Here is a 22614-nt window from a genome sequence, read left to right as displayed (position 1 = left end):
AATTTATGTCCCCTTGTAATGGTTTGTTCCACCCGGGGAAAAAGTCTCTGACTGTCTACTCTATCTATTCCCCTGATCATCTTATAAACCTCTATCAAGTCGCCCCTCATCCTTCTCCATTCTAATGAGAAAAGGCCGAGCACCCTCAACCTTTCCTCGTAAGACCTACTCTCCATTCCAGGCAACATCCTGGTAAATCTTCTTTGCACATTTTCCAAAGCTTCCACATCCTTCCTAAAATGAGGCGACCAGAACTGTACACAGTACTCCAAATGTGGCCTTACCAAAGTTTTGTACAGCTGCATCATCACCTCACGGCTCTTAAATTCAATCCCTCTGTTAATGAACGCGAGCACACCATAGGCCTTCTTCACAGCTCTATCCACTTGAGTGGCAACTTTCAAAGATGTATGAACATAGACCCCAAGATCTCTCTGCTCCTCCACATTGCCAAGAACTCTACCGTTAACCCTGTATTCCGCATTCATATTTGTCCTTCCAAAATGGACAACCTCACACTTTTCAGGGTTAAACTCCATCTGCCACTTCTCAGCCCAGCTCTGCATCCTATCTATGTCTCTTTGCAGCCGACAACAGCCCTCCTTACTATCCACAACTCCACCAATCTTCGTATCATCTGCAAATTTACTGACCCACCCTTCAACTCCCTCATCCAAGTCATTAATGAAAATCACAAACAGCAGAGGACCCAGAACTGATCCCTGCGGTACGCCACTGGTAACTGGGATCCAGGCTGAATATTTGCCATCCACCGCCACTCTCTGACTTCTATCGGTTAGCCAGTTCGTTATCCAACTGGCCAAATTTCCCACTATCCCATGCCTCCTTACTTTCTGCATAAGCCTACCATGGGGAACTTTATCAAATGCCTTACTAAAATCCATGTACACTACATCCACTGCTTTACCTTCATCCACATGCTTGGTCACCTCCTCAAAGAATTCAATAAGATTTGTAAGGCAAGACCTACCCCTCACAAATCCGTGCTGACTATCCCTAATCAAGCAGTGTCTTTCCAGATGCTCAGAAATCCTATCCTTCAGTACCCTTTCCATTACTTTGCCTACCACCGAAGTAAGACTAACTGGCCTGTAATTCCCAGGGTTATCCCTAGTCCCTTTTTTGAACAGGGGCACGATTGTTCCTTGCAGGCAGTCGCCCTGGCTTTTCGGGACTAGCCCCTTGAACGGGAAGCATTTAAATCAATTCCAGTTCAAATAACCTGGGCCTCAAACCAAGGCCAGCAAGTGTGCTTCATGTCCGCCCTGCAGCCCTCACACCCATTCCAAGTTTACTTGGCCAATCATGCCTCAGGGTTAAAATCTGCCCCTTGAAGGCAGAACTTCAGAAAGGTGAAGGAATCCAATCTAAACTATTGAACTCAGAACCTCCGCCCATAGTAAATCTCTACTCTCAAATGAACTTTGTGTCAGGTTAGTGAAGAGTATATTTTTTATTAACTGATGCTGCAGGAATTAGGAGAGATGAAGTGATGTATGGGTACTGGGTGCAAGGTCACATGCGAAGCACCATAGAACATAGAACGATACAGCTCAGTACAGGCCCTTCGGCCCACGATGTTGCACCAAAACAAAAGCCATCTAACCTACACTATGCCATTATCATCCATATGTTTATCCAATAAACTTTTAAATGCCCTCAATGTTGGCGAGTTCACTACTGTTGCAGGTAGGGCATTCCACGGCCTCACTACTCTTTGCGTAAAGAACCTACCTCTGACCTCTGTCCTATATCTTGCCTTACAAGTCTTATTGAATTCTTTGAGGAGGTGACCAAACATGTGGATGAAGGTAAAGCAGTGGATGTAGTGTACATGGATTTTAGTAAGGCATTTGATAAAGTTCCCCATGGTAGGCATATGCAGAAAGTAAGGAGGCATGGGATAGTGGGAAATTTGGCCAGTTGGATAACGAACTGGCTAACCGATAGAAGTCAGAGAGTGGTGGTGGATGGCAAATATTCAGCCTGGATCCCAGTTACCAATGGCATACCGCAGGGATCAGTTCTGGGTCCTCTGCTGTTTGTGATTTTCATTAATGACTTGGATGAGGGAGTTGAAGGGTGGGTCAGTAAATTTGCAGACGATACGAAGATTGGTGGAGTTGTGGATAGTAAGGAGGGCTGTTGTCGGCTGCAAAGAGACATAGATAGGATGCAGAGCTGGGCTGAGAAGTGGCAGATGGAGTTTAACCCTGAAAAGTGTGAGGTTGTCCATTTTGGAAGGACAAATATGAATGCGGAATACAGGGTTAACGGTAGAGTTCTTGGCAATGTGGAGGAGCAGAGAGGTCTTGGGGTCTATGTTCATACATCTTTGAAAGTTGCCACTCAAGTGGATAGAGCTGTGAAGAAGGCCTATGGTGTGCTCGCGTTCATTAACAGAGGGATTGAATTTAAGAGCCGTGAGGTGATGATGCAGCTGTACAAAACTTTGGTAAGGCCACATTTGGAGTACTGTGTACAGTTCTGGTCGCCTCATTTTAGGAAGGATGTGGAAGCTTTGGAAAAGGTGCAAAGAAGATTTACCAGGATGTTGCCTGGAATGGAGAGTAGGTCTTACGAGGAAAGGTTGAGGGTGCTCGGCCTTTTCTCATTAGAACGGAGAAGGATGAGGGGCGACTTGATAGAGGTTTATAAGATGATCAGGGGAATAGATAGAGTAGACAGTCAGAGACTTTTTCCCCGGGTGGAACAAACCATTACAAGGGGACATAAATTTAAGGTGAAAGGTGGAAGATATAGGAGGGATATCAGAGGTAGGTTCTTTACCCAGAGAGTAGTGGGGGCATGGAATGCACTGCCTGTGGAAGTAGTTGAGTCGGAAACATTAGGGACCTTCAAGCAGCTATTGGATAGGTACATGGATTACAGTAAAATGATAGTGTAGATTTATTTGTTCTCAAGGGCAGCACGGTAGCATTGTGGATAGCACAATTGCTTCACAGCTCCAGGGTCCCAGGTTCGATTCCGGCTTGGGTCACTGTCTGTGCGGAGTCTGCACGTCCTCCCCGTGTCTGCGTGGGTTTCCTCCGGGTGCTCCGGTTTCCTCCCACAGTCCAAAGATGTGCGGGTTAGGTGAATTGGCCAATGATAAATTGCCCTTAATGTCCAAATTGCCCTTGGTGTTGGGTGGAAGTGTTGAGTTTGGGTAGGGTGCTCTTTCCAAGAGCCGGTGCAGACTCAAAGGGCCGAATAGCCTCCTTCTGCACTGTAAATTCAATGATAATCCTATGATTAATCTAGGACAAAGGTTCGGCACACCATCGTGGGCCGAAGGGCCTGTTCTGTGCTGTATTTTTCTATGTTCTATGTTCTATATCAATTACCCCTCAGTTTAAAGCTATGTCCCCTCGTGCCAGCCATTTCCATCCGCGGGAGAAGGCTCTCACTGTCCACCCTATCTAACTCCCTGATCATTTTGTATGCCTCTATTAAGTCTCCTCTTAACCTTCTTCTCTCCAACGAAAACAACCTCAAGTCCATTAGCCTTTCCTCATAAGATTTTCCCTCCATACCAGGCAACATCCTGGTAAATCTCCTCTGCACCCGCTCCAAAGCCTCCACGTCCTTCCGATAATGCGGTGACCAGAACTGTACGCAATACTCCAAATGCGGCCGCACCAGAGTTTTGTACAGCTGCAACATGACCTCCCGACTCCGGAACTCAATCCCTCTACCAATAAAGGCCAACACTCCATAGGCCTTCTTCACAACCCTATCAACCTGGGTGGCAACTTTCATGGATCTATGTACATGGACACCTAGATCCCTCTGCTCATCCACACTTCCAAGAACTTTACCATTAGCCAAATATTCCGCATTCCTGTTATTCCTTCCAAAGTGAATCACCTCACACTTCTCTACATTAAACTCCATTTGCCACCTCTCAGCTCAGCTCTGCAGCTTATCTATATCCCTCTGTAACCTGCTACATCCTTCCACACTGTCGACAACACCACCGACTTTAGTGTCGCCTGCAAATTTACTCACCCACCCCTCTGCGCCTTCCTCCAGGTCATTGATAAAAATGACAAACAGCAACGGCCCCAGAACAGATCCTTGTGGTACGCCACTTGTAACTGAACTCCATTCTGAACATTTCCCATCAACCACCACCCTCTGTCTTCTTTCAGCTAGCCAATTTCTGATCCACATCTCTAAATCTCCCTCAATCCCCAGCCTCCGTATTTTCTGCAATAGCCTACCGTGGGGAACCTTATCAAACGCAAAATAGCAACTTGTTTCCGTTTGGTGTTTGTGAGAATACGAATAGCAGAGGATGGTTTCGATCCATCGACCTCTGGGTTATGGGCCCAGCACGCTTCCTCTGCGCCACTCGGCTCGTGGCTCTCTAACCATTAATGCTAACGAAAAGGTTAGCATATGCATGAAGGGATGAGATCGGTTTTAGGCTTGTGCTGACTTTTTTTGGTAACATCAGTGAACACAGAATCCCCACTGTGCAGGAGGAGGCTATTCGACCCCTCGAGTCTGCACTGACCCTCTGAGTACCCCCCTCCCCACCGCCCTATCCCCCTAACACCACCTAACCTGCACATCTTTGGGCCATGGGGGGAAACCGGAGCACCGGGAGGAAACCATGCAGTAATGGGGAGAACATATAAACTCCACACAGACAGTGACCCAAGGCCAGAATCGAACCCGGGTCCCTGGCGTTGTGAGGCAGTGGCGCTGACCATAGCGCCACCGTGCCGCCATGCGAAAATCTGCTCCAATATTGCGCTCACCTAAAGTATTGAACTTAATTCATTAACTAACCAATATCTAAAGTATTAAACTCAGTCAGTTTTAATTCATTAACTACCCAATACTCCAGCTTTCCAATTAAAACTGAAGCAAGAATTATGCTTCTCATCCTCCTAGAGCCAGAATTCTGACAGTGCTGCTGGAACTCCGACCTATCACGCCTTCCACCTCCCCATTCAGCCAATCTACATGGACGGACGGAGCTGTGGAAATACAGCCTGCCAGGAAATACAGCCTTCAAGGTTGCCAGGTCTGGGCAGGGGTTAGGTCCCAAGTTGGCAAGAGGAACTTTATGGGGTCAGAATTGCTTTCCTATCAGGACAAATGATGTAAGCAGAAGGTGGCAACTGGAGACTTCAAGGGAGTTGAATAATTCAATTTTCTTTCAAATGTTAATTATGTTATATTATATCATCTAGTTTTACATATCATCGCAACCCTTCGCAGACATGGGCAATGCCCCCAACCCCATCCCACCCCCAGGCATTAGGGTGACCTGACCCACCCCCCAACCCTCCTCGTTGACATCAGGGTGTCTCTGCATACCCCACTATGGGGTCGCTGAGGGGCCCCGCACCTTAAAGGACAACACCCCCATGCGCGCTCTGTAAGCCACCCCTCTTCATATCCCCCCTTCAACCCCCCCCCCCCCCCGCTTTCACACCCACCGACACCCCCACCTTTCACACACCCCTTCAGGCCTCCCCGCTTCAAGCCCCCCTTCATGCACCCGTTTCACTGCCCGAGTGCCAGGATGGCACTGCCCTGCCCTGACCACGCCAGGGGGCTCCATGGCCTCCGAGCCCCCTGACGTGACCATCATGTCTGGTTTCCATTATTGGAGACATGCACTAATTCACGGCAGCATCTCACTGCGCTGCCGGGGCGAGTGAATACTGGGAACCAGGAGACTCTGGACCAAACGGACTGCGAATATTTCAATGGGTTTAACGGCTCATTTGAATATGCTGATGTGGATCATGCCCAGAGAGGGTCACGTCGAGCGTAGTGGGTTGGGTGCATTCGTGCTTGGCGTGAAATCCATTTTTGGCTTCTCCTACGATTCACAGGATTAGGATCAGCGCCGGGCGCAACAGGGTAGGAAAATCTTACCCCATATTTCAGAGGGAGAAATCCTGTCAAAAATCTTTAAACTCCCATTACAATAGTAAAATTAAATCACTTGTTCCATTATCATAGCTGTATCTTGGCACTGCGATGACCTGCAGCTTCTCTCTCACCTGCATTTGTTCTCCTCTTTGGAATGCCAGGAAGATTCTGCTCTCCTCAGGCCAAGGTGAGTGAATGAGTGATACATGGTCAAGTATGTGTCACTGATGCTGTGGATGCCATCTGGCTCATCGTATGCATTTTCCCAGTAAGCTTTCAGGGCGGTCGTGCCAGCTGGGTAGCTCCCAAACAGATAGAGGTCCAGCTGACCAATGATCTCTTGGTTGACCGCAGCCTCAAACTTCCGAGCAAAAAACGTTGGTCTTGCGGTTTGCTGTGTGGATTACAAGAGTTTGTTATTTTCATTTACTGTCTATAAACATCTATGATGATTTTGGCCATGCCCCTGAAGGATATCTATCACCATCCACCCATCCATCACCTTCCACACTCACTCCCTCCACCTCCGACGCAGTGGCAGTGCACCATCTACAAGATGAACTGCAGCAACTCACCGAGGCTCCTTCAACAGCACCTTCCAAACCCACCACCTCTATCACCGCAAAGGACAAGGGCTGCAGATATCTGGGAACACCACCACCTGCAAGTTCCCTCCAAGCCACACACCATCCCGACTTGGAAATAGATTGCTGTTTCTTCAATGTTGCTGGGTTGAAATCCTGGAACTCCCACCCTAACAGCACTATGGGTGTACCTACACCATATGGACTGCAGCGATTGAAGAAGGCAGTTCACCACCACCTTCTCAAGGGCATTTAGGGACGGGCAACAGAAGCTGGTCTAGTCAGCAAAGTTTACACCCCATCAGCTTCCCTACTCTCTCTAATCTGATCTCGTCCTTTACACCTGCTCTTTGTTCCCTCGATCCCACACCCACTAAACTATTGACTATCCGTCTTCCCTTCTCAGCCTCCCTTGCAGCTAACTTCAAGCACTCTCCTCTTTCCTTTAATAGGAACATAGGACTTGGGGACAGGAGCAGGCATTCAGTCCTTTGAGCCTGCTCCACCATTCATTAAGACCACGGTCGATCTGTCTGTGATCTCAGCTCCACTTTCCCGTCTGTCCCCCAGAACCCTTGGCTCTCTTGTCTATCATAAGTCTGTCTGAACCTGCCTTGAATAAATTCAATGATCCAAACTCCACTGCTTTCTGGGAAAGAGAATTCCAGAGACTTATAAACCCATGAGAGAGAAAAATACTCATCTCTGTCTTAAACTACAATAGTAATATTAATACCGCTGAAGTCATGTTTGCTAGCGAGTGTTGAACTGACCTGGAAGCGATGGAAATCTTGCGGTTTGAAGTCATTCGGGGAGCAGCCACACCAGTCCACGATGTGCTTGTACTGGCATTTACAACCTAGCTTCCGATTCCAGTTGGTAATGCGCAAGTTGTTATCGACCATTGTCTCACAGAGGTGACTATTCTCAAGGACCGTGTGGAAGAAGGACTGGATGAGAAAGACAATGAAACTTTAGCATTTGGAAACACTCCAGCTGCATGAAAACATCTTACACAACATGAGCTTTAGCTAATGATGCATCGTGCATTTTTCAAGATGTGGGGGGGGGGGCAATAAATTATTAAAACTGAAAAAAATGTATTGCAACGCATCTGATTTATTTATAGGGCAGTGTTTAGCTAATGAATAACTAATGTGCAAAGATGGCATCTGCTAATAGGGATGATCTGTCTCCACATTTAACATTTCTCACTTTGCAGTTGTCCATCCTTACTTAAGTTAACGTAGCAACATCACTGGAGTGAGTTCGAGTAGTTTTGAATCATGTCAGTGTGATGCACACCTGATAAAACAGCAATTTTATTCGACATCAAATATAATTTTTAGATCTGAGCCTATGGATTTTGATTATCTGAGGATATTAAGGGATATGGAGTTGGGTCACGGATCAGCCATGGGTTGATTGAATGGGGGCGGTACAGGGTGGATGGGCTGAATGGTATTCTGCTATTCCTATCCCAGGGAGCAGTGAATGCAGGTTCTGATTCATCTCAATCTTATTCAGCTTCATGCAACATGGATACATAAAATATTGCTGGTATTCAATCAAACCATATTAGCTGCCAGTCTAAAAGTATCAGCTTGGCCTTTTCATGCAGTTATAATCCATGCTCAAATTACGTGGCATGTGACCCACAATAATGAACCCACTCCTTCCTTAAAATTAAATGAAAGGCCAGTGAATACGAATTTTATACTCGAACAGTTTGACTGAATCCAAACAGTCATATCATTTCACTTGAGTAAGCAAAATCTACCCAATTACCTGTCACCCTGTGAGCTTTTATTAAACTTCCAAGTCCAAAGCAACATAATGAGTAAAAAGACCGCTGGGGGAAAACAGAATTGGACTGATGGTAGAAAATATGTTAATACGTTTTTACAGTGTCAGCTACATAGTAAAGGACAAGTCCTGGGACTCAGCATTAAGAGCACATTATCAGCTAATATATTTTTAAAGCTGTTAATTGGGACTTAAACCATACTAACTGCTAATGAAGTTGATGCTCGATTGCACAAAAAATGTAAAAACTGGAAATTCCAAAATCCTAATTTCAGAATAAGAACGTGATCACTGTGGTATTGGGGACTTGTTATATTGTTAAAAGAAGGCAGAAGTGACATTATTCCATGTTTCCCTCTCCGTACTTGGCTTGGCCCTTGTTCCTGGAAGATCAGACATAGAGAAATCCCCAGGGACCTGAAATGCTGTGTTGCAATAAGGACCTTATATAGTGCCTGCCATTACTTCAGGTGTCACCAAAGGGCTTCATAGCCAATTCAGTATGAAGCTAATTTATGCCTGGGAAAGAACTTGTCGAATTCTGGCTGTGTCCTGGTATCGGCCGCCATTTTGAGCAGGCAGGCTGATACAGAGATCCACCAGTGGGCCCCCTTCCCCCACACAATGCAAATTATTCCCCTACACCCGCTAACCCCCACCCCCACCTCCAGCCCCCCCACCAATCAAACCTCGCTACAGTGACTCCCACCAGTTTCATTGGTCCAGACACAGCTGCTTAGGGGGTTTGTGCTTTCACCTCTTCTTTTGCTCAGTAGAAAGCACTTAAATCCTTTTGATGTGATGAGGAGCTGTCAATCATAGGAAGTGTGTTTATAGACATTGTGGTTAGCATCAAAGCAGGGTAACTGAGATGCATTCAAGCATGATGAGGAAGATAAATTTTAAAAATCACCTAAGGAGCTGTGGCGGGACCAAAATAAACTATCAAACGCGGTCTAGTGAAATGTATTGGCCCGTGCAATTGGATGGAAGATTTGGTTTCAAAGGCTGTCAAGCTCTTTAAAGTGTACTTAGCTTTTGAAGAAGCCTTTGACACTTGAAACAGTTTCTGCTTTAAACACGATTATCTGAGGCAGCAGATGTTAGGGAAGGGTAGTAAAAGTAACCATAATTTTTCACTCTACTGCTTGGACTGCTTTTCAGCCTTCAAGAATTGGTCATCGATTGGGGGGGGGGGTCTCTGACAGAGGGTCTCTAATGGAGGAGGGGTCTCTGACAGTTGCGGGGTCTCTGAGAAGGCGGTCTCTGAAGAGGGGCGGTCTCTTAAGAGGAATGGTCTCTGATTGGGGGTCTCTGATGGAGGGTCTCTGATGGGGGGTCTCTGATGGGGATCTCTGATGGGGGCTCTGATGGGGGGTCCCCAATGGGGGGGTCTCTGATTGGGGGTCTCTGATGGAGGTGTTTTGATGGGGGGTCTCTGATGGGGGGTCTCTGATGGGGGGTCTCTGATGGAGGGTCTCTGATGGGGGGTCTCTGATGGGGGGTCTCTGATTGGGAGTCTCTGATTGGGGGTGTTTTGATGGGGGATCCCTGATGGGGGGGTACCTGATGGGGGTTTCTGATTGGGGGGGTCCCTGATGGGGGGGGTCTCTTATGGGAGGGTCTCTGATTGGGATTTCTGATGGGGAGGGTATCTGATGGGGGGTCCCTGATTAGGGGGGGGGGGGGAGTCTCTGATGGGGGGGTCTCTGATGGAGGGGGTCTCTGATGGGGGGGTCTCTGATGGGGGGTCTCTGATGGCGGCGTCTCTGATGGGGGGTCTCTGATGGGGGAGTCTCTGATGGGGGGGGGTCTCTGATGGAGGGTCTCTGATGGAGGGTCCCTGATGGGGGTGTCTCTGATAGAAGGAGTCTGATGGGGTCATGGGGGTATCGGGTCACACTCCTGCGTGCACGCTGTGGGAGTGGGAGGAGGGGTGACTCGCTATTTCCATGGTTGGGGGGGTGGGAGGATGCCCCTACTTGTCAGTGGAGGGGAGGGGGGGGGGAGGGGAAGAGGGGCCTTCTGATGGACTTTGGGGGACACCTCAGTTATGCTCTGACTCCCTTTACCCACCTCGGGGCCACACTGTCAGGGCCAGACTTGGGCAAACTTGCTCCAAAGGCCCCCCGGTGGATTTCCCATTGCAGGGATGGGAGCACAATGGATGGGCGGGAGGAGACCGGGTTTTGAGCCTGTTGATGGCAGTAACATTTTGAAAAATGCTTGCTTTGCATCTTGCTGCAGGGTGGGTCGCGAGCGTACTGATGCCGCCGATGCGGGGAACTGAAACATCGCAACATGCGCCAACAACGCATTCCCATTGGGTTGGATTGGTTTATTGTCACGTGTACCGAGGTACAGTGAAAAGCATTTTTCTATGTGCATCTCAAACACATTTACGATTCTCTGGTCGATCAGGAATCCTGATCGGAACAGCATTAAATAGAGAATCCACCACGCCGAGCATCAACAGAGCACAAATTCTCTGTCTTTGCTGCTATCCAGTGAGCTTGAATTCTTGTTTGTTTGAAAGCAATCTAAAATCCTATAAAACAGTTCTTCAGTCAGTCCGTACATCGCATCTCTGACCAGCAGCTTGCTTTGCTTCGCTTCTTTGTGAGTGATTTTGGCAGATGATGGAAACTAGAACATTGAGTAGAAACCATTTGAATTGTCAAGATTACACGATCGCCGCAGCTAAACAGGGCCCTGGAAATAACATATGTCAGAATAGTCTGCTTTGCTCCACCTCCACCGACAGTTGCTGAGGAGGGCCCTGCCAAGTGTCCAGGCCACCGGATTTCACTGCAGCCAGGCCGGGGAGTTGCCTCCCATCGGAGCAACCCATGTCCACCGGAGATATCCCCTCAAGGTACTCCATACTCCCCCCCTTCCCCAACACAGTTGATCCTAGCCCTCTTCTCCCCACAGCTTGTGGTACCCAGCTGGAACCCAAGTCCAGGCTCCATCAGCGGCTCTTGTTCTCAGTGCTTGCAGTCCCAGCAGTGTCCGCCAACCTCAGTCACAATGTCAGGACTAACTAGCTGACAGCCTCCTCATTGGCTGGGAACTCTCGGAGGAGGAATTTCCACTCCTCAGGAGACAGAAGTCTCACCTCGAGCCAATTAAAGGTCCGATGACTATTGGGAAAAAAAAGTGCAGGCTCGCTTTTGGGCTAACCACAACCCATTTAAAATTCAGTCCTGGGTGTGAGCGTTGTTCATAGGTAAGTAATTCTCCAAACTTTATGTCGACGTCAAACTTTATGTTGACAAGTGTTGACGCCGGAGTCAAAACCGGCGCGAGCACGCCGGCGTCAACGGGCCTCCAGGCCCAGTCATTCTCCCCTTCCTCGGGGCTGGAATGGTGTTGGAGTGCTGTGCGCTGCTCCTGCGCCAAAAGCCAGCCCTACACGACTGGCGGGGGTCCGCACATGCGCGCCACAGCCGTCTCCGCATCGGCCCCCGGGCAACATGGCAGAGCCCTACAGGGGGCCGGCGCGGAGGAACATAGGCCCCCCCCCCCGGAATGAGCGCGCCCGCCGATCGGTAGCCCCCGATCGTGGGCCAGGCCACCATGGAAGCCTCCCCGGAGTTGGACCCCCCCTCCCCCAGGCCGGACCCGCAGCCAGAAAGCCGAGGTCCCGCCGGTGGAACCACGGCAGCGGGACTCAGCAGGCACTCAGCCCGTCCAGCGCGGAGAATCGCCGTGGCGGCCCCCGACCGGCACTGCGGCGACCGTGTGGGCACGATTACTGCCGATCCTCTGGTCGCCGGAGAATCGGCGGCCCGGGGTTGGAGCGGCGTGGCTGGATTCTTGCACCCCGCCCGGCGATTCTCCGGCCCGGCGTGGGCTCGGAGAATCGCGGCCTATCAGTTGTGCGGCGGAATTCACCTTGCATTTGTCGTGCACTTGCCAAGCTCGACACTTTTAAACTTTCCTATTATGATGTGTCTCTGTAGAGTCACACTTTACCTGGACTCTGCTACTACTGTCCCCGGCACTGGCCTCTGACCCCGGCACTGGCCTCTGACCCCGGCCTCTGACCCCGGCACCGGCCTCTGCCCCCGGCATCGGCCCCTGGCCGCGGCACCGGCCCCTGACCCCGGCACCGGCCTCTGACCCCGGCACCGGCTTCAACAAGCAATGGGTCCGCCCCTGCCACCTCCCCGGGCAGTGCTAGGCTTGCCCCTGCCACCTCCCCGGGCAGTGCTGGGCTTGCCCCTGCCACCTCCCCGGGCAGTGCTGGGCTTGCCCCTGCCACCTCCCCGGGCAGTGCTGGGCTTGCCCCTGCCACCACCCCGGGCAGTGCTGGGCTTGCCCCTGCCACCTCCCCGGCCAGTGCTAGGCTTGTCCCTGCCACCTCCCCGGGCAGTGCAGGGCTTGCCCCTGCCACCTCCCGGGCAGTGCTGGGCTTGCCCCTGTTACCTCCCCGGGCAGTGTTGGGCTTGTCCCTGCCACCTCCCCGGGCAGTGCTGGGCTTGCCCCTGCCACCTCCCCAGGCAGTGCTGGGCTTGCCCCTGCCACCTCCCGGGCAGTGCTAGGCTTGTCCCTGCCACCTCCCCGGTCAGTGCTGGGCTTCCCCTGCCTCCTCCCCGGGCAGTGCTAGGCTTGTCCCTGCCACCTCCCCGGGCAGTGCTGGGCTTGCCCCTGCCACCTCCCCCTCCAGTACTGGGCTTGTCCCTGCCACCTCCCCGGGCAGTGCTAGGCTTGCCCCTGCCACCTCCCCGGGCAGTGCTGGGCTTCCCCACCCTCCTCCCCAGGCAGTGCTAGGCTTGTCCCTGCCACTTCCCCGGGCAGTGCTGGGCTTGCCCCTGCCACCTCCCCGGGCAGTGCTGGGCTTGCCCCTGCCACCTCCCCGGGCAGTGCTAGGCTTGCCCCTGCCACCTCCCCGGGCAGTACTGGGCTTGCCCCTGCCACCTCCCCGGGCAGTGCTAGGCTTGCCCCTTTCCACCCGTGGGCTATATCCGGGATCCCCTCGACTGATGCATGATTTCCAAACCTGTTACAAACCCGCTGCCCTGTGAGGAGGGATCATGTGGTGGGGGTCTCGGCAATTGTATTAAACGCATTTAAATGAGGTTCCCGCCCTTTCTGGGCCTGAACCTCAGTCCATCCCTGGAGTGGGGTGTGGAAAATCAGGATGTTTTTCCCACATCGCCGTTCTCACTGAAAGTTACCGCAGGCTAAAATCGCCCCCCCCTTGTATCTGTTCTGATCCATCTTGTGATCAGTCTCCGTTCTCCACTTCTGCAGCCAGGATGAGGGGGGCTCTTGCAGAAATCGTGGGAATCAGTCAGTCTGGTCAGTTATAAATTTTATGTTCTGAATTTGTTCCGTAATTGGGTGGGAGAGAAACTAAGTTAGGGAGGGGAATATCGGCACTGATTGCAGAAGTGATGTGGACATGAACATACAGAAACTTATAAACATTAGCTACACGTTCTCCACGTGTCTGCGTGGGTTCCTTCCGGTGCTCCGGTTTCCTCACACAAGTCCCGAAAGATGTGCTTATTAGGTGAATTTGACATTCTGAATTTTCCCTCAGTGTACCCGAACAGGCGCCGGAATGTGGCAACTCGGGGCTTTTCACAGTAACTTCATTGCAGTGTTAATGTAAGCCTACTTGTGATAATAATAAAGATTGTTATTATAACTATAGGCAAATGTGGGAAGAGTAAAGAATGAAATTTACAAAATCTAACTCAGGCCGTCAAGAGTTACACAACTCACTAATTATTACGAAGGTTGAGACATCTTAATCAGGATGTAAACATCTGGTGGAACATAGATTTACACTTTCTACATTGGACAAACAGCAAAAATTGGAATTCGAGAAGACACATGCTTAATTATACACAAAGACCAAATTAAAGGTTAACCTTGCATTACATTGGGTATCTATTCAGGGATAATTTTAAGTGAGGTGATATTTTACTAGTTAACTATGCTCTTCCTGTAATGTTCTCAAATTATTAAATGATGATGGAAAACCACAGAGATTTCATAGGATGAAGTGAGCAGTTCTGGTTCATTTTTGGGACTTTTGCGTAATAGGAGCTAGAAAGCTTCAACATCACCAGGTCAGCTGTGAACTTCTCTTACATTCACACATGGCCATTTATAAGTGTTGCTGCGTTCACTGGAGACATTATCCAGATGAACTCATTGCTGATCTAACCTATATTTCTATGCCTGGATTTTTATCCTCGAGACAGGCAGCAGGAGTTAGGAAAATTCCCGGCTCAACCCATCCCCTTTGGGCGAAAGTTCCCAGAAAGGAAGGAATCTGCGTTGCCAGGGAAAAACTTCAGAGTGCTTCAGTGCAGAGGGATCTGGGTGTCCTTGTGCATGAATCACAGAAGGTTAGTGTGCAGCTGCAGCAGGTAATAAGGAAGGCAAATGAATTTTGGCCTTTATAGCTAAAGGAATTGAGTATAAAAGTAGGGAAGTGTTGTTGCAATTGTACACGGTATTAGTGAGACCGTACCTGGAGCACTGTGCACCGCTTTGGTCCCCTTATTTGAGGAGGGATGTAATTGCATTCGAAGTTCACTAGTTGAGATTTTTTTTAAAAATTCCAATTAAGGGGCAATTTCGCGTGGCGAATCCACCTGCCCTGCACATCTTTGGGTTGTGGGGGTGAGACCCACGCAGACACGGGGAGAATGTGCAAATTCCACACGGACAGTGACCCAGGGCCGGGATCGAACCCGGGTCCTCGCCGCCATGCGTGTTGCGTGCAGTGCACGGGGACCCACCCATAGTGCGTGAGGGCTGGGGAGTGGGGGAGGTCGGGGATCGTTTTGGGGATTTCGGAGATCGGGACACCATTTAAAAATGGCACCCCGATCTCTCGCTACCCTGGGGAGTTCTGGCGAGCGGAGCTCCCCATTGTACAAAACGGGGCCGTGTGCAGCCTCGGCCGTGCATTACCCTTTCAGGCCCCGTATACAACATGTGTTGTGTTTAATAGCCATTTGTTTCTCGACACTGCGAGCACCGGGAAACCCACGGCTGAACGCACTCGCTATGGGACTTTGTTGCGTTTTGGGAGGATTGTGGCCACAGCATTTGCTGTGAATCTGAAAAGGCCAGAATATTCTAACAAGAGCGGACTTTTCTTAAAAAGCAGATTCTGGCTATCCCGTATCAAATACTCCTGATAGCTGCAAGTCATGTGGCAAGCCAAAGAGAATTGGATCTTATTCAACTGAAGTAGGCGCTTGCCGTGACTTGTTCTTGTCGCTGGATACTGCCTGTTGGATTAGGATTTCAAATGCAGTTAATTGTAAACCTAATTTTTAAAATCAAAATAATATACCTGCCTAAAAGCCCATCCATGCTAATAGCCAAGTCCAACGGCTTTAGAGACACACAGTTTATTATTTTTTTAAAAGACATTGACAAAGAAATGTTCTGTTTCTTTGATACCTCAGCTGGCAGCAGAGTGTAGGCATAAAACCGCTTCATGTGAGTCACCAGTTCGTCTTCTGAATAGTTCACATATTCCACAAATTTTCTACTGAGGAGGAACCAGTCAGAGCCACCATCTACAGTGATGCCATCTGGGATTTTCCGGTCTCCTAGGCGCCACATGTGGGTGTCACATTCAAAGAAAATCCTGTCTAAACCCTGCTTCCTTATGAACCTGAGGAGAGGACAGAAAAGAAAGGGGAAAAGAATTGAGAGGTCACGAGATGATCCGTGAATTGTAGCAGCAATTAGGAAGATAGCTGTAAATACGCTCCTTGTAAACTGCGACCTCGGAGCACAGACCAGGTTAAAACAGGAGCATTCTGGCTTCATGTATCATTACATTCAATGATCGCACCAGTTCCGCATTTTAATGCTGTCCACTGTAATCCTGCTGTAAACGAAAGTTTAATGAAACCTAGAGAAAGGGCCATTCATCGCCTTCATTAAACACATCAAAAGATCTGAAGATACACATGAAATCCATATCTCTTTCCACACAGTCGACCGTGACAGGAAATGCATAACAGTTCAAGGAATGAATGGAGAAGCACCGTAATCTAGACTTCACTGATTATTGCACCACATGCAATACAATGTTGGAGGATCCTGTCACTTATTTTTAATGAAGTGCGAACAAAATACTTGTGAAGGTTCCGGATAACATTTGCAGTGCTCATACATTTGCTGCAAATCGTCATTGTCGCAACCACTTTTCACACTCGAATGATCAGATTTAATTCCACGACTGAGCCATAGTTCTATCCCTCTGCCACTATGGAGATAACTTCATAGGAAAATAGGAGTGGGCCATTTAGCCCTTCCAGCCTGCTCCATCATTCAACCAGACCATGCTGGTCTTCCTCTTCAATGTCATTTCCAACCCAAGATGTCCGACTGGAATTTGCTGGGTTTGGTTCGGTTAAACTGCCCGCTCTACACGCTGTCTGATTGAAGCTGCCCTGACCCCGCCAGGTTTAAATTAAAATGAGCTGCTCTATAACTTTCCCTTTTACAAATGCTCTTGCCTCAAGTTCAGAAGGTGGTGAGTTGCAGCCCGCCTCCAGAGAATTTGATTCAGGAAATAGGCTAACACCTCATTACAGAAGGAAACAATTTTGGCCATGAAGCCATTAAGGGGATCAAGCGCTGGGGGGATAGTGCGATAAAGTATGGATGAGATAGAAGATCAGCCACTCTCTTCTCAGAAGTTCAAATGTCCTACTCGTGCTATTATATATGTTTTATGAATCACACTCTTCACTGGGATAAAACTATTTCTAAGTATTTAATAAGAAGCGTAGCATTAACTTCCATCTTGGTTGCATCCTTCCCTTTGTTATTGTTCCTATATTAGCTTCATTTCACATTTGCAGTACATCCTGCTTGTGAAATTTAAGTGGCTCTGTGCTGCATAATCAGATTTTTGCCAGGTTATAAATCTCACTCATTAACCGGCAACGGCAAAAGTCAAAGACAGCTTGATCATGGCTATTACTTCGCTGGCTGAAACATTTCTGTAAAATTGGAAACACTACTAAAGCAATTGAAAACAAAGATCTACAATGAATAGTACAAGTTACTCCACAGGAGGACAAGCAGCATTTCATTACTGGAACTATGCAGTTGGTGTAAATTCTTTCCAATTGCTTTCTGAGTCAATAGGTTCCTATAATTATTCTAACCCAATCTAAAATGTCTCCTTGAATTGCTTTTATGTGATGTAGAAAAATAAGAAAAGAGCTTTGTATGTTTTCAGGAGATACCAACCATATCAGTGTTTAATGAATTTGAACAGCAACATATGTTGAAGTTTCTGTCTGGGATATAAAGGCCCCCGCTGCAGTCTGTCTCTGATGTTCAATTACACAAGGGACACGTAGCTTTTCACTTAGAACTGCAAAGAAAAGTCCTTTACCAAATCTGTCTTGAATTCCTTGGATTTAGGAATTGGTAGCAGGTTTTAAACAACACATTGTGACTTCTAGCTTGATGAATTGGATGCCAAGTGATAAAGAATGATGAGAGTGATAAAAGAAATGAGAGATGTGTTTTGAAATCTGTTTGCCCATAACTTTAACAACCCACTGAAGTCTGGATTTTACCATGTTGGATTGGAAGAATGCCCATCTCGTTCCAAATTTTCATAAAGGAGAGGAAATCAAATCCCAGAAACCTCTTGGCTCATTTTCAGACAATTGTAAGATAATTGACAGGCTCATAGTTACTCTTTATGATAACCTGGCTAGAGAAGGAAACGTCAGGGGCACGCTACACAGCTTCTTAACAAAATGTTTTCGTTCTCTAATTTGGTGGAGAATCCAGAGTGAAACCTGGCTTGAAAGATCCTTTTGTTAAGGAACTGTGGAGGGAAACCACTGAACAAACTCACAGGAGGCTGATGATGAACATTCAATACAAAGAATAAAGTATTTATTGAGACAAGAAAAGTGAACCATAATACACCGAACAGAAAGGTTGGAAAGATCTCAACATAAACACAAAAAGATGATTCAAATTCCAACTAGTCCTTTAGCCCAGCAATGGGCAGGATTCTCTGGCTTCCCAGCTGTTGCCAATGTGAATTCCCATTGAAGCCATCCACGCCACAGGGAAACCCGTGGAAGGTGGTGCCAGCGGGAACAGAGAATCCCACTGGTGTGGACAGCTTGAGAATACCAGCCAATATCTTTACAGATGAAATGAAAATCGCTTATTGTCACAAGTAGGCTTCAAATGAAGTTACTGTGAAAAGCCCCTAGTCGCCACATTCCGGCGCCTGTTCGGGGAGGCTGGTACGGGAATTGAACCGTGCTGCTGGCCTGCCTTGGTCTGCTTTAAAAGCCAGCTATTTAGCCCAGTGTGCTAAACCAACCAGATAAATAAACCGGCGAAGACGTACCACTAGCTTAACACCAAGGCTTCTCTCATTATTCTGTCAAAAAATGGTTTTCATCTGGTGAATTCCTGAGCATTCACTTCATGTATCTCACCCAAATCGTATCTCTCCCCGAGACACACACTCTAAACTCATTGGTTCTTCAACTGCAGAGCAAACAAAAGAGTTCTCTAATCTCGGTCTTCCTGTTGCACCTCTGCTAAACTAATCACTTTACTGAGTCCCCTACCTGCTTATTCTGTTCATTACTATCCCACTAGTCTTGCAGATTTTCTTTTCAGATCTGCAGCTCCTGGTCTACTCTCTCTGACACACATACTGAACTCGCTCTCTCAACTCCTGTCTTTTCTCTGGCTTTGTCCCGGGATCACTGCCGCTCGACAACAGTGAAGCTTTTCTACTTTGTGCTTTGTTTTGAGGAACACTTTTAACTCATCTCTTTAACTTCAAACAAACCAAAAAGACCTTCCCTTTCAGGTACCCAGGCATCAAGGTTCCCAAATAAAGCTAAATCAAACTGAAACAAATTTGACCTTTCTTAACATAAAATTCAACTTAAAATTATACATTGTTCATTATAGTACTTTATATAATTCCAAGTTTAAACAACCTTAATTGCTTAGATAGATTAAAAAACTGAGCTTATTCACTTTACAGGTGGGTAGATTTTGAGGTGAATTGTTAACGTTCCAACTGCAGACATTTGGAGACTCATTTGAAGTTAAGGTGATCTGAGCTATAAAATCTCGGCAGTCACACTTCTTTGCAGTCATAAATTATACAGAATTTGCATTTGCCTGTAACGTCACGTGTACTGCTGATCACTGTCAGTACATATTTGTTACACATCAGTGGCCCGATACACAGGTCACAGTATAGTCTTCAGGTGAAGCCAGGTCAGAATTCAGATGTTCAGGAGACCAGGGTGTAATTCAGTCTCCACTGTGCACCCTCACTTTATATTCCCATTATAAATTCCCTTGTCCCCATTAACAAGTGCGAAACAGTCCAGTTAAACTCGTATTGCAATGACATTCTCCTGTCAGCGGTGGCGCCATGCTGACAGTAACCTGAGAGAATCGAGGAACTGATTTGAACCAGGCACTTGCTGGTATTGGATTCTGCCATCTCCTTCAGTCTAGATTCATTATTATCAATATATCTAATATGATATTGATGTATTTTAATATATTGTAGATGTATATATGAATCATAACCCCCACGTTTACCTTTACTGCTATGTGTGCGCTTCACCACTTTATTGACTGGCTGAGAATTTATTAAAATTAATGTGATTCATTTATTATAAGGAAGCTGGATTCCAGTGGCAGGAGCGGTCGATAATCAGAGGACACAGATTTAAGGGAATTGGCAAAAGAAGCAGAAGTGACATGAGGAACAAAAAAATACACAGCGGGTTACGAAGGTCTGAAACACAGTGCTTGACAGGATTGTGGAAGTAGATTCAATAACGATATGTGAAGAGGTGCAATTAGCAGGACTATGGGGAAGGAGCAGGGGAGAGGGATTACTTGAGAGGCCAAATAGCCTTCTTCCTTACTGTATTACTCTGTGATCCTATGAAGGGCAAAGAACAAAAGAATAGGCTGAGAAGAAGTAGATAAAATGGGAGGAAGTTTATAAGGATTATAATCACCAGTATCGATCAAATGGGCCGAATGGCCTATTTCACTGGTGTAAACTCTATGCAATTCTATGACATGTGTCTGGTGCTGCAATTTTTCATTTGTTATGTAGTCAATGACCCAGACTTACCTTATTTGTTGAATAAATCTTTTGTACTCATATTAGGACAGGCTGGTACACATATCCAAGTTTGTTTCCTTTGTGCCAAGTTGAGCAATTTCCTTGCTCCCAGATCCTCACAACAGAAGACTGAGACTTGACCCGGTCTTTGTCTACACTCTCCTGTGCAGGTGTGCACTTCTACAGCCCCCCAAAAAGCTTCTAATCTTTGGAAAAACTGGAGCTTTACAGGATCGCTAAAGTCCAGGCATCGGAATGAACTTTCTTATCATGTTGTGCACAGTTATATGTATTTCCCAGCTGCATTAACAAATGTTTGGCAATCGTACTAATGAAGTAAGTGTTCATTTTGAAAAACAAAGAGCAATGTTTGGTGACAACAATATTGTAACAATATGAGAACGTAGCAAGTTTTAGATTCCACTGCAGCCAAAGAAACAGGATCAATAGCTGCAAATTCTTTGGAGCGTTAATTATCATTTCAGCGCTGGTACAATAATTGGATTTAGCTGTGTATTTAATCAAAGACAAAACTAGCAGAGTAGCAGGATCAGCATCTCCACACGAGATTAAATATTAATCATCTACCCACATGCACACTGATAATACAGTACAACTGGGTAGCCGAAAGAATCCTTTGATAATCGTGTTTGATCAGTTTTGAAGCATGTATTATTCTCTCTTACACCGCACATCAACTCACTGATGTAATCAGTCTTTGTCAAATCTCACTTACAGTTTATGATCACCCATATACATCATCATATCTGTGGAATTTAAATTAAATATTAAAAAGTAACAAAATCGTTAATCCATCTGTTGATCTTTTAAAAAATGAATCCATTTTGTGAGTCGTAAGATTGAAGCGGCAAGTGTTCCTTCAGCGTTTGATGTTTTATAAACTGTGCAGGAACAATGAATATATACATATAAAAATATGTATCTGTTAAAGCTCTTTTCACTATTTCATGGGTGCGATTCTCTGAAATGGAGACGGAGTGTTCGTGCCATCGTGAATGCCGTCGAGGTTCACGACGGCGCGAAACAGCCCCCATCCCGGCTGATTCAGGGCCCGAAAATGGGCGAGGAGCGGCGCCGCGTCATTTACACGCGCCAGGCCTTGGCGCCGCGTACATGACGCGGCCGGCGCCGCATAACTGGCGTCACCCACGCATGCGTGGTTGCCGTCCTCCCCGAGTCCGCCCCGCAAGAAGATGACCGATGGATCTTGCGGGGCTGCGGAAGAAAGGAGGTCCTCCTTCAGAGAGGCCGGCTCGCCGATCGGTGGGCACCGATCGCAGGCCAGACCCCATTTGAGGCCCCCCCTGGTGCAGGATCCCCCCTCCCCTCTCCCCCCCCCCGCAGGCTGCCCCCCCAATGTTCCCGAGCTGTTCCCGCTGGCAGCGACCAGGTGTGGATGGCGCCGGGGGCAACCCGCCGTTTCGGGCGGGCCGCTCGGCCCATCCGGCACTGAGAATCGCAGGGGTACCGGTGAATCGCCATTTTGGCTGTCTTGGGCGATTCACTGGACCGCGCCGCGCAAAACGCGATTGTGCCAATCTGGCCGCTTCCGTGAATCGCGTCGCGGGAAAATTTGGCGACCCAGGCGATTCTCTGAAACGGCGCGGGAGCGGAGAATCACGCCCCATACCTCTGATGATTTTTAGAATCTTAAGACTGGAAAATACTCATCGAAGAACAATCTCCCTTCAAACCAAATGTTTCTGCTCTTACACCGAGGCCTGTATATTTTATTTTTAAAATTTAGAGTACCCAATTCTTTTTTTTCAATAAAGGGGCAATTTAGCGCGGCCAATCCACCTACCTTTGGGTTGTGGGGTGAGACCCACGAAGACATGGGGAGAATGTGCAAACTCCACATGGACAGTGACCCAGGGCTGGGATTGAACCAGGGTCCTTGGCGCTGTGAGGCAGCAGTGCTGACCACTGTGCTGCCCGCTTGTATATTTTGTTGGAACCAGAACGTTAATGGCTTTGTATGAGGGATGGAGCGCGGGGTACACATATGGGGAAACCCAGGAGTACAAGTTTCCTGCAAGTTCTACTGAATGCAGCTGTAGGGTTTGTTTTAAAATATTTAATTGATTGATAGGCTAACAGGGAGGGGGATAAACTGGCGAGTGGATTAATTATAAGGCT

At 47.8% G+C, this 22614-nt stretch overlaps 1 protein-coding gene across 1 annotated transcript in view; it reads right to left on the bottom strand.

Annotated features, from left to right (window-relative positions):
• xylt1 (xylosyltransferase I) overlaps nucleotides 1–22614 on the bottom strand; it is a 304533-nt gene that overhangs the window by 41371 nt on the left and 240548 nt on the right. The window contains exons 6-8 of the mRNA XM_072481856.1: nucleotides 15747–15963; nucleotides 7277–7453; nucleotides 6051–6313 (exon numbers count right to left, since the gene is read on the bottom strand). Coding sequence (XP_072337957.1) covers nucleotides 6051–6313; nucleotides 7277–7453; nucleotides 15747–15963 — 657 coding nt within the window. The remainder of the gene's footprint in view (nucleotides 1–6050; nucleotides 6314–7276; nucleotides 7454–15746; nucleotides 15964–22614) is intronic.

Source organism: Scyliorhinus torazame, chromosome 17, assembly GCF_047496885.1.
Source record: "Scyliorhinus torazame isolate Kashiwa2021f chromosome 17, sScyTor2.1, whole genome shotgun sequence".
In the NCBI taxonomy this organism is placed as follows: Eukaryota; Metazoa; Chordata; class Chondrichthyes; order Carcharhiniformes; family Scyliorhinidae; genus Scyliorhinus; species Scyliorhinus torazame.
The sequence above is the reverse complement of the archived record's forward strand: the minus strand, read 5'-3'. Positions and strand labels throughout refer to the sequence as shown.